We start from the raw sequence: 11330 nt of genomic DNA, 5'->3' as shown, positions 1-11330 counted from the left end.
GCAATAACAAACATATGTCTTATTGTTTGGAGAAGCGTATATTGATCAGTTGAATATTATGATGAGTTGTCTAAATCATTTTTGTAATGTCTCAGATCAAAAGGTTAGTAAGGAGAAATATCAGATGCTGGTTCCTAGCAATGTTCCCCATCTGTTGGCCACGAAATTGAGTCAAGTAGCAGACATTACTTTAACGTCTGATCTTATTGGAAAATATCTTGAGGTATCCCTTATTCAAAAGAGTACCTCTATTATTTTACCCAAACCTTGAGTCGCGCAAGAGAAAAGGAATCATCGATTCCCTTGTCTTAAACCTCTACCAGGAAGCAATTCGTATCCCAATTTCATATCCATAAAGTTGTCATGTTAAAAACGCTTCAATTTTTTGTAGAAGTGAAACTATCCACATAATGCAATGTTTGGGTACATGTTTGCACTTGTGTAAATAGACATTGGTACTCTTTTAATGATAAAAGAGTGAATGTAACTTTTTTATGAATTGGAATAAAAACACATATGTTTGGACCTAAGAGTTTGAGAGGAATCTCTTCTAGTCACGTTTCAAGATTCACGATGGTCTCAGTAGTTGAAGTGCCTAAGGTCATGGTGGAGCTTCCAGGTTCCACATCATGAAAAAACCTGTAAAAGACACTCTAACGCTCAAGTCATCGTGCTAGTGTTGAGAGCGAATCTCGGAGACTTTGTTAGAACTCAAGTCTAAACTACTAAGAATGAATAACATGATACGTAAATAAACGCTTATAAAAAATATGTTACGCAAAAGAACGACATGACCTATATTTATAGACTCATGTCATGGCGGTTGTCTCTACAAGTGTGAGTGATGATGCCCTTTAAGTTGGGTTTTCGAGCAGGCAGATCGATGATGGTGTCTTACCGTCTGCCTTAGTTCGTTATGTCTAGGTTAATTGAGTGACCGAGCGAACACTAGTCAGGCGGGATGTTTCTCCTTTAATTTAGTCATTCAGTCTGTTTTTATGGTGAACACATCAACACGTGCCTCTTGATCTGCTAAGATGTCCTCGACCGAGTGGCTTACAAGGGAAAAACAGAGAAAAAAAAAGTAAAGATCAACTGAAAACTAATCAAACCTAAGAATCTTAACTACCTACTAGCTAATAGTCATTATTTGGCGGCTCGCATGTCATGGAATGATCAAAGATTAATCTACCCACTAAGAACGTGTTTTGCTTATAAATAAAAAAATAAATAAAAAACTAGGAACGTGTTTTAGCTTCTTTATTTAATTTCCTCATCCTTGACAACAACGTCCTTACTTTCCTTTATATATAGCCGAACATTAATTAATCTTCATTCAAACATGTCACTCCCTCTAACATAGTGCAAAACTGTTATCCCAACATCATTTGAGCTATCTTCAATTGTAACGGAGAGAAGGTAAGAACTATCTCACAACTAATATACACTATAGACATTAATGCTTGTTGATTAATGTAAACGAAATCAGGGTGGTGTTGAAATTGCAAAATTGAATCTGTCATTATCTTATCTTCAAAATTTGAATATGATATCACTATTATGAGGTATATGTTCTTATTTGGTTCAATTTGTTGTAATCAAGTGACGTATCATTCACTATTAGAAAATGTCCGAGCCTGGAACCTCTCTATTGGTGCCTTCTGTCCAAGAGCTTGCAAAGCAACACATCGCTGAAGTTCCAAAGCAATATCTTCATCTAAATCAAGACCCTATTAATGTTGTATCTAACACAACCTCTTCAACACAAGTCCCAATTGTTGATCTTAAAAAATTGTTATCTCAAGATGCAACTGAGCTACAGAAGCTACACTCTGCTTGTAAAGAATGGGGTTTCTTCCAGGTAATTTGAACTATTACTACTCCCTTAGCCCTTATAATATACACTATACAAAGTATTAGCTATCGCTACCGAAATTCACTTTAACACTCATCACAACTAACTTGATCTGTTGAAATTTATGTGGGTCCTACTAATTTAAAAGTAGAGCCTATATTTTTTTAATTAATTAATGAAAAAGTGTTAGAAAAAGAGTGCTAAAATAAGTGTTGTTAGCATTCTTTAATATATAGTTTTTTCACTAGTAGATAAGTTTAACTACTTTTTCATAAGCATTACTAGATTTCTAAAATGGAAATCATTAATTCACAGCTGATTAGTCATGGAGTCAACCTTTCATTGGTGGAAAATGTGAAGAAAGGTGTTCAAGATTTTCTTAGTCTTCCGATGGAAGAGAGGAAGAAACTTTGGCAAACCCCAGAAGACATAGAGGGGTTCGGCCAAGCCTTTGTTGTATCTGAGGATCAAAAGTTAGAATGGGCAGATGTATTCTTCACCACAACTCTTCCATCACATGCACGGAATCCTCGCTTGTTTCCAAACATTCCTCAACCACTCAGGTTTTTTTCTCAGATTATTTTTCTTTGAGTCATTTGCTTTGCTCTTAATTACAAGTATATGTTGACCCACAACTTAAAATTTCTTGATCTGTCACTTATTACAACAGGTTGATTGATTTTGTAGATAACTCTAACAAATGTTGTTCCTTATTGTAGAGATAATTTAGAGACTTATGCTTTAGAGCTTGAAAGAATTTTCATTACAATCATTAACCATATGGAAAAAGCTCTTGAGATCGAATCAAATGAAGTGCTGAAGCTATTTGATGATGTATCTCAAATAACGAGGTGGAATTACTACCCTCCATGTCCCCAACCTGAAAATGTGATTGGACTAAATCCTCATTCTGATGTTGATGCCTTAACCATTCTTCTGCAAGTCAATGAAATAGAAGGCCTTCAAATAAGAAAAGATGGGAAATGGATTCCTATTAAACCCCTTCCCAATGCTTTTATCATCAATGTAGGAGACATTTTGGAGGTAATCAATGGAAAATTATAAAAAATGATTGATGAGCCACAAAATTGTGACAAACACACACTTATAATTTATGGGGTTAAATGTAGTTTTTAACCGCCACAAATTATAAGTGTTGAGTGTCTACCACTATTCTGTGATTCACCGATCAGCGCTGAAAAAACTCTTAAAGTCTTTTTACGATTTTACTTTTTAGTATTTATTTACTTTTGGTCAAGACTTTATAATATTTAAGATTTTTTGTGACCTTCCTTAAATGGTTTTGCAGATACTGACCAATGGAATTTATCAAAGTATTGAACATAGAGCAACAATTAACTCATCAGAGAAAGCGAGGATTTCTATTGCCACATTTCACAGGCCTCTTATGAACAAAGTTATTGGTCCAACACCAAGCCTTGTTACTCCAGAGAGGCCAGCATTGTTTAAAAGTATAGTTGTGGAAGATTACTACAGAGCATTCTTTTTACGCAAGCTGCAGGGGAAATCACTGCTTGATGTTATAAGGATTGAAAATGGGACTGATTAAGGCTAAAATTGGAAAAGTTGAATATGTATACTCTAGAAATAGTTACACCACATGTGTAATGATACAATAATGCCCCCCCAACTATTTAATACTGATCTGAGGATCATACTGATAATATGGTTGGCTTTTGCTTGCAATAAATTACACCATGAAAAATAAAGAGGGTATATATATAATATACTCCTTCTAATGAATAAATATCTCATTGCTCAGAATGCAGTTTTATTTTGCAGTTGTCTTTGTCTGGAAACACACATACATAATAATGGATTAATTTTTTTATAAGCTAATATTAGTGTTAATTGTTAGTGAATTAGTATAAATAATTCCTATTAAGGGGGTTCGAACTTTGACCTTCACCTATAAGTCTACTGCACATGTCTTTAAATAACTAATAAAATTAAACTGTTCAAAAAAATAATTAATAAAAGCAACAGTCAGTTCAATCCGTCGTGGAGTCTTGTGATCAATGATCAAAGAAGACATTGCAGAGACGTGTTTTTATTTCTTTCTACGTGTTTGACAGCAACATTTTCATTTAATTTTCCTATTTCGTATACAAATATTCTTCATTCAAACGTTTTATCCCAAAACAGCATTGAAGCTACCGTAAGCTTTAGCGACAAAGGTAAGAACTGTCTCATTACCATTAATCCTTGTTCATCACTCTCATGAATCTATATTTCTTTGCTGTATGTTTATTGACATTAATGCTGGTTGATTAGTATAAATGAAATCAGGGTACGGTGCTGATAATGTGTTATGCAGCAATAAACACCACCTCTTCATATACACACTTGTGTCTCATTTTTCTCAGCTTAATCGCATTTTTAGTCATTCAAATTTAGATAACGTGTCATTTAAAAAAAAAAAAAAAAGTAGATAACGTGTGATTTTAGACTTAAGATTTGATCCTCAATTTTTTAATTATTGTAAATGAAGTTTGATTGTCATTAATATTCTATTTAAAACTCTCAAATTCTCATTTTTAAAGACTATTCAGTCCTAATTGCTTCAATTTATTGTAGATGTCATCCCATCAAAGCTTTTTTTTTTTGAACTACCATCAAAGCTCACTAGTTAAAATATTAAATTTGAATTAAAATTTAAAAATCTCAATTTCTACCTCTCTAAATTCTAAAATCTCAGGTATCATATCCTACGAAATTCTTGAAAATTTTGACTAATGTTTTAACTCTTTTTGAAAGGAATGTTTTAACATTTAAACTTTTAAGATCAGATCATACATCAAATCCATCATAAACCCTAAAATGTTTGAAACAAAAATGAAAATCCAAATATTTATGCCCTTGAAAATTAAGAGCATGCCAAAAAAGTGGGTAAAGATAAAAAAGGATAGACTCTTTTTTTTTAAGTAAAAGTCGACAGACTTGATTAGCTTGAAAAAAAAAATTAGAGATACTAAAATCACACATAGTCTTGAAAATTAAGAGCATGCCCAAAAAATGGGTAATGATAAAAGTCGATAGACTTGATTAGCTTGAAAAAAAATTAGAGGTACTAAAATCACACATAGTCTAAACCAAAATGGAAAAAAAAATGCAATTAAGCCTATTTTTTTACTTTTATCAAAACTTCAAATTCAAATTCTGCTTAGAATTTATTAAAAAAAAATTATGCTTAGGATATATTTTTCAGTTTTTATAAAAATAATCTTTGTTTCAACTTTTTAAATCATTATTTAAAAAAACTGAAATCGTATTATTTGAATAAACTAATTTAATTAGCTTATTAAAAAATCTATTATGAAAGATGAGAGAAAACACATTAATTACTGTAACCAAACACGAATCTGCTTTTCTTAAAAATCTCTTAAAGATAATATCCTCTTTTACACATTTAAAATAATTTTTTATCTGAAAGAAACCCATTTTTAATTATCTTATTCTTCTCCAACTGTTTTTTGTATTAATTTCTTTGAATAAAATATCAGCATTTTTAAAAAATTCTTCTGAGATTCTTTTGTTAGAATGGCACTATATATTTTTTTCATATATTGCAGCCTTTTGTTTACGGTACATCGAAATAGTTCATATATTACAGTATCACTACAAAAATAGTTCATCGAAATTAAAAGCTTTGTGGCCCAAGTTGGGTCCAATTTTTGTAGTAATCAACCCAAGCAGAAAAATGTCCAAGCTTGGAACCTCTCTATTGGTGCCTTCAGTCCAGGAGCTTGCAAAGCAACACATGATTGAACTTCCAGAGCAATATCTTCGTCCAAATCAAGATCCTATTAATGTTGCACCTAATTCAACCTCTTCACCACAAGTCCCAGTCATCGACCTCAATAAATTGTTATCTGAAGATGCAACTGAGCTACAGAAGCTACACTCTGCATGTAAAGAATGGGGTTTCTTCCAGGTTAATTTGAACTTATATTATTACTTATACTCCTTTATAATATTTTTCACTTGTAAAGCCTTTTTCAAATCAAATGCAAGAGTTCACATTGTTAAAATGAAATTGGTTGGATATGTAATTCAATACTGTTGAAAGAAAGATAAAATAGTTTCACATACAATTGAGGAAGGAGCAGAGAACAATGGTATATATTATTGGGTGCTCTATGCCCAAGCCTTTTAAGGTTAAACAGAAGCTACTGTTTAGTTCTTCAGTAGCTATTTAAGGGTACACAGAAGCTACCTAACTACTAGGGAAGCTCCCTCAGAACACCATTCAGCTCTCTACACCCCTATTTCATAGGGAACAATCAACTCTTTTCTGAGTTAACGTACCTCCTTACTTATAGCAACCCTAACATCTATTCTATTGCTTAGTTACCCTGCAGTGTCATCAATTGTTTTCTGGCCTTTGGGCCCTCATGAATGAAAAAGATTGGGGCTCTCTATTTTGGTCAATAGAGATTCATTGGTAAAGGCTAAAGCCCAAATAAACAAAAATGATCCTACATGGCCCATAGAAATACAACAGTGCAATGGAATATTTTGGCCCCACACTTTGAAGTTTAACAAGTGGTATCAAAACCCAAATATCCTTCGACAAAAAAATAAAATACCCAAATATCCCACGACACAAGATATTAAAAACGAGCCAAAAAAAAGTTATAATAAAATGGGCTCAAAGATTAAAAAGAAAATGATCAACTAAAAAAGCCAATTTTTCACCCACCTCCAATCTTGGAACAAAGCCAATTTTTCAAGGGCAGATGAGGAAATTAGAAGGCTCAAAGACAGGCTTCTCCAGATACAAAGTGAGAACTCCACAATCATGAATTGGGGGAGAAATTAACCACATCCAGCAACGTATCACACAGCTTTGGCAGCAAGAGGAAATATTTTGGAACCAACGTTCTAGAGTTAAATGGCTACAGTGGGGGGACAAAAATTCCGGATTCTTTCATGCTACCACCGTACAAAGGAGAGAAAGAAATAGAATTTCCAGAATCAAAGATTCCTCAGGTCAATGGGTAGAAGGCCAAACTAACATTGGAAAGGCTAGCATTGATTTCTATCGTGACATCTACACCTCCTCTAACCCTTCAAACCTGTTTATCTTATGTTCCTTCGCTTGTCCATAATTTGGGGAGTATGAAGGCACCTGGACTTGATGACGCCATCCACAAATCAAGAGTTCTATCAACTTCAACAAATCCTAAATTCCTTTTCGGAAGCATTGGGCCAAAGAATAAATATTGTTAAATCTGGCTTCATAGGAGGTAAATATCTGCCTGCCTAGAGAAAATCAGAACTGGCCAATATCCTGAGCCTACAGATATGGGACAACCCTGGCCTTTATCTCGGTATCCCTGCGGAATGGGGTCGATCAAAAACTCAAAGAGGTCCTCATAAAGTCAGTTCTCCAAGTGGTGGAGAACAAATCATGACAGGGGAATCCATTGGCGAAAATGGGAGATTATGACTTTGAGAAAAAAGGATGGAGGAATGGGTTTCAAGGACTTTGAGCATCTAAATCAGGCCTTGCTGGCTAAGCAAGCTTGGAGATTGTTAGAACAGCCACACTCTCTCTGGGCAAGGATTATTAAGAGGGAGTATTTACTTCCCCAACTGCTCTTTACTAGAAGCTAAGAAGGGTAGATCTCCCTCCTAGGCTTGGATCAGCATATTACATGGCAAAGAAACTCGTTGGTAATGGGCACTCTATTAAAATGACAGCCCACAATTGGCTGGCCTCTGGTGAGCCCCTAATCAATGAATCCCTCCTTGAGGATACTACAGTGCACTGTATTCTGGATGATGTTAATCATAGATGGGACATAGAGAAAATCAGAGAGATGCTCCCCCTAGTGGACCTAGGAAAAATCCTTCAAACCCCCATAAAACTCTCAGCAGGGGAAGACACTCTCATATGACCTCACAGAGAATCTGGCTCTTACTCTGTAAAATCTGGTTATAGACAAATAAAAAACAAAGCAACCTCACTTAGCCATAATCCTTCAACCTCTTACCCACCCCTTTCAAATCTCTAGAGAAAACACTTGCCCCATATGTGAACAAGAAGAAGAATCTGCCACACATGCTTTCCTCCGATGTGAGTGGGTCAGAGCTGTTTGGTTTGGAGGCCTTCTACACCTCTCTCCCTCTGTCCTAAGAGAAACCCAATTCAACGACTGGCTCAATCATACTATCACTTCCATCCCAACAGACTCCCAGGATCCAGATCTCCCACTTACTATTATTGGCTATACTCTTTGGGAGATCTAGAAATCCCGCAATGGAGTCAATTCCACCTCCTCCAGCTGCTCCAAATGGAGTCAATTCCCACCTCCAACATCCGCATGCCCCAATGAACAACCACACGGCCACCCCCTCCCTTGGAAGAGGCATCAGAATTGGTTCCATCTCCTGCCCGGTGCCTAGTGAACCTCCCACAGGAATTGGCTGAGAATCCAATGGCTACTACACTATAGGACAAGCTTTAAAAAGCAGTTGAGTCTCCCCACATATTCCCCCAATGTTTTGCTTTGTTCCTACTAGTTTATTCAACTCCACAATTATTGCACTTTCATTGTATTTTACTGCTTTCAACAACCAACTGGCGGGTCTTTACGCTCACTCTTGTGCCATGCGGTTAAAGTTGTTGTTTCTATTTGTGCCTCCGGGCCTTGGGCCTTGGGCCTGGCCCGTTGAATCAATATCAATCAGAACTTTCAGTCAAAAAAAAAAAACTCAACTACCGAAACTATAAGTAGTATGATATATTGATATGTCATGAGCCTCTAAAACTCAAGTTTAGACAGGAATGGGAGAGGACTAGTTCACATAGTCAACGTCTAAGATTCCTCTTAGGTACAAGTCATTATATAAAAGTATAGCTTTACTAGTGCAGTTAAACTTGAGGATGAGTGTTTTTTCAAATAGTATCACATGGGATTAAGGAGAGAACAATGATAGGTCCAAGCCCAAAGGTTATTAAGACTAGGGGTGTACAAGACCCGGCCCAACCCGCCAACCCGTCCCGGCCCAAGCCTTTCGGGCCGGGTTCAACCCGGCCCGATCATTAAAAGATGTCGGGTTAGGGTTGATGATTGAGTTATTTGGCTTCGGGTCGGGTCGGGTTTGAGTTGACATTCGGGCCACCCGGCCCATCCCACATATATATTTTATAAAATTTTAATTTGTTATAATGGTTAAAATATGATAGATGATTCTCAAGTTTATCTTACCATGTGGATGATATGAAATTTTTTAACATCTATCTTACTAATTAAATAAACGTTGGTTAAAAGATGAACACTTTCATGCTTTAACAAGAGAAAATTATGTAATGCACATGTGAGACAAGTGAAGAGAGATCAAACAAAATGAGTGACACGTGCATATAGATCAAATAAAATGTAAACCTCTCAAGTGCAATGGATTATGACATAGACTATGCAAGAATTGGATCATTTCAAGCTCTTTCTTCTAAAAAATAGTTCTCACTTGTAACCCTTTTAGTATGTTATTGTCTTTAAATTTTATAATTAGTATTAAATAGTCTTAGATTTATTGTCCCTCGGGTCAACCCGGTCCCGTCCTACATAGACCCGTCCTAAATTGGACCCGCATATTGTCGGGTTTCTTCGGGTCTAGGGACGGGTTAGGGTCTAAGAATTGGCCCGATCAATATTTAGGGCCGGGTTAGGGTTAACTAAAACCCGTCCCAACCCGTCCTTTGTACACCCCTAATTAAGACCACACACATCCACATTAAACACATCACACTGGTCCGAAACTAGCGATTCCAAGTCTAACAAATACATTTTAGCCTTTCATCACGTTTCATGAATATGCAATTCCATACATCAGTGCATATACACCAGAAATGCTCCATCTATATTCTATGTAGTACATAAATTTAATTAATTAGCTTTACGCTTATCAACAACAAAAAATAGCTTTACAAAATATCTAAATGGAAAAATGGAAATCAATTACAGCTGATTAATCATGGAGTCAAGCCTTCGTTGGTGGAAAATGTGAAGATAGGTGTTCAAGACTTCTTTAGTCTTCCAATGGAAGAGAAGAAGAAATTTTGGCAAACTCCAGAAGATATAGAGGGGTTTGGCCAAGCGTTTGTTGTATCTGAGGATCAAAAGTTAGATTGGGCAGATTTATTCTTCATCAATACTCTTCCATCAGATGCAAGGAATCCTCGCTTGTTTCCAAACATCCCTCAACCACTCAGGTTTTAATTTTTTTCTCCTCACCCTTTGTTGGAATTTGTTTGAGTGATTGTTATGTCACTCTAACAAATGTTGTTTCATTTTGTAGAGATAATGTAGAGAGCTATAGTTTAGAAATGGGAAAACTTTGCGTGACAATCATTAATCATATGGCTAAAGCTCTTGAGATCCAACCAAATGAAGTGTTAAAGCTATTTGATGGTGTATCTCAATCCATAAGGTGGAATTACTACCCCCCATGTCCCCAACCTGAAAATGTGATTGGAATAAATCCTCATTCTGATGCTGGTGCCTTAACCATTCTTCTCCAAGCCAATGAAACAGAGGGCCTCCAAATCAGAAAAGATGGAAATTGGATTCCTATTACACCTCTCTCCAATGCTTTTATCATCAATGTTGGAGACATCTTGGAGGTAATTGACAAAAGAATAGTTCTTAAAACTCTTTGATAAGTAAGGTTTATCATCTTCCTTAATTTCTTTTTTACAGATATTGACCAATGGGATTTATCAAAGTGTTGAACATCGAGCAACAATCAACTCAGAGAAAGAGAGGATTTCCATTGCCACATTTAACAGGCCTCTTATGAACAAAGTTATTGGTCCAATATCAAGCCTTGTAACTCCTGAAAGGCCAGCATTGTTCAAAAGTGTAGTTGTGGAAGATTACTATAAAGTGTTCTTTTCACGCCAGCTACAAGGGAAATCATTGCTTGATCTTATGAGGATTGAAAATGAGATTAGTAAATGATAAATTTGCTAGTACTATGTGGATGGAAATATGAAATATGTATACTTTGAAAATAGTTACACCATATGTGGTGGTGGGTAGCTAATGTATAATAATTTAACGGTGTTGTTTACTATTTAATACTTGTTTAAGGCTCAAGCTGATGATATGGATGGCTTAGAAGTTACAACATGGATTTTCTATGTCTTGAGATTTGAAATCTATACCTTCTCAAAGTAGTTGGATGATAGATGATATTGTTGCCCAGGAGTGTTTCCCGATTATCAATTTCATCCTCACACTACAAAAATAACAACCATTAGCATCAACCTAAAGCTGACTTTAATAAATTAGGCTAATCATCAGCTTAGTGTTGGTGTCGTGGTTGACATTATCATGGTTGAAGCAAGTATATTAGCGTTGGTCTTTTAGCTAATGCTACATTTGCATTGCATAAGCTTGTTAGAAGTCTCACATTGGCTAGAGATAGAGCATAGATAGCCTTT

At 35.7% G+C, this 11330-nt stretch overlaps 2 protein-coding genes across 3 annotated transcripts; both read left to right on the top strand.

The window, feature by feature from the left end:
* The first annotated feature begins 1338 nt into the window (after nt 1-1338).
* LOC130739681 (protein SRG1-like) lies at nt 1339-3632 on the top strand. Of its 2 annotated transcripts, none has more exons than XM_057592056.1 (5): nt 1339-1419; nt 1625-1861; nt 2171-2418; nt 2575-2899; nt 3165-3632. In XM_057592056.1, the coding sequence occupies exons 2-5, from the start codon at nt 1628-1630 to the stop codon at nt 3423-3425; spliced, it is 1068 nt and encodes a 355-aa protein (XP_057448039.1). In that variant the 5' UTR covers nt 1339-1419; nt 1625-1627; the 3' UTR covers nt 3426-3632. The 2 variants fall into 2 exon arrangements, with proteins under 2 accessions (XP_057448039.1, XP_057448038.1); XM_057592055.1 differs by having other exon boundaries at nt 1343-1419; nt 1604-1861.
* Nucleotides 3633-4007: 375 nt separating this feature from the next.
* LOC130739680 (protein SRG1-like) lies at nt 4008-10983 on the top strand. The gene is made up of 5 exons (XM_057592054.1): nt 4008-4053; nt 5557-5810; nt 9850-10097; nt 10184-10508; nt 10585-10983. Exons 2-5 carry the CDS (start codon nt 5577-5579, stop codon nt 10843-10845), a joined length of 1068 nt encoding a protein of 355 aa, XP_057448037.1. The 5' UTR covers nt 4008-4053; nt 5557-5576; the 3' UTR covers nt 10846-10983.
* The last annotated feature ends 347 nt before the right edge of the window (nt 10984-11330 follow it).

This window comes from Lotus japonicus, chromosome 2, assembly GCF_012489685.1.
Source record: "Lotus japonicus ecotype B-129 chromosome 2, LjGifu_v1.2".
Classification (NCBI taxonomy): domain Eukaryota; kingdom Viridiplantae; phylum Streptophyta; class Magnoliopsida; order Fabales; family Fabaceae; genus Lotus; species Lotus japonicus.
Note: the sequence above shows the minus strand (reverse complement) of the source record. Positions and strands in the feature narration are given on the sequence as shown.

What these genes read in the sequence shown, in the direction of transcription:
- LOC130739681 (XM_057592056.1), top strand. Translation starts at nt 1,628, where the DNA reads ATGTCCGAGCCTGGAACCTCTCTATTGGTGCCTTCTGTCCAAGAGCTT. An exon ending in AACATTCCTCAACCACTCAG is followed by an intron (nt 2,419 to 2,574) that starts GTTTTTTTCTCA and finishes TCCTTATTGTAG; the next exon opens with AGATAATTTAGAGACTTATG. An exon ending in ATGTAGGAGACATTTTGGAG is followed by an intron (nt 2,900 to 3,164) that starts GTAATCAATGGA and finishes ATGGTTTTGCAG; the next exon opens with ATACTGACCAATGGAATTTA.
- LOC130739680 (XM_057592054.1), top strand. Translation starts at nt 5,577, where the DNA reads ATGTCCAAGCTTGGAACCTCTCTATTGGTGCCTTCAGTCCAGGAGCTT. An exon ending in AAGAATGGGGTTTCTTCCAG is followed by an intron (nt 5,811 to 9,849) that starts GTTAATTTGAAC and finishes AATCAATTACAG; the next exon opens with CTGATTAATCATGGAGTCAA. An exon ending in AACATCCCTCAACCACTCAG is followed by an intron (nt 10,098 to 10,183) that starts GTTTTAATTTTT and finishes TTCATTTTGTAG; the next exon opens with AGATAATGTAGAGAGCTATA.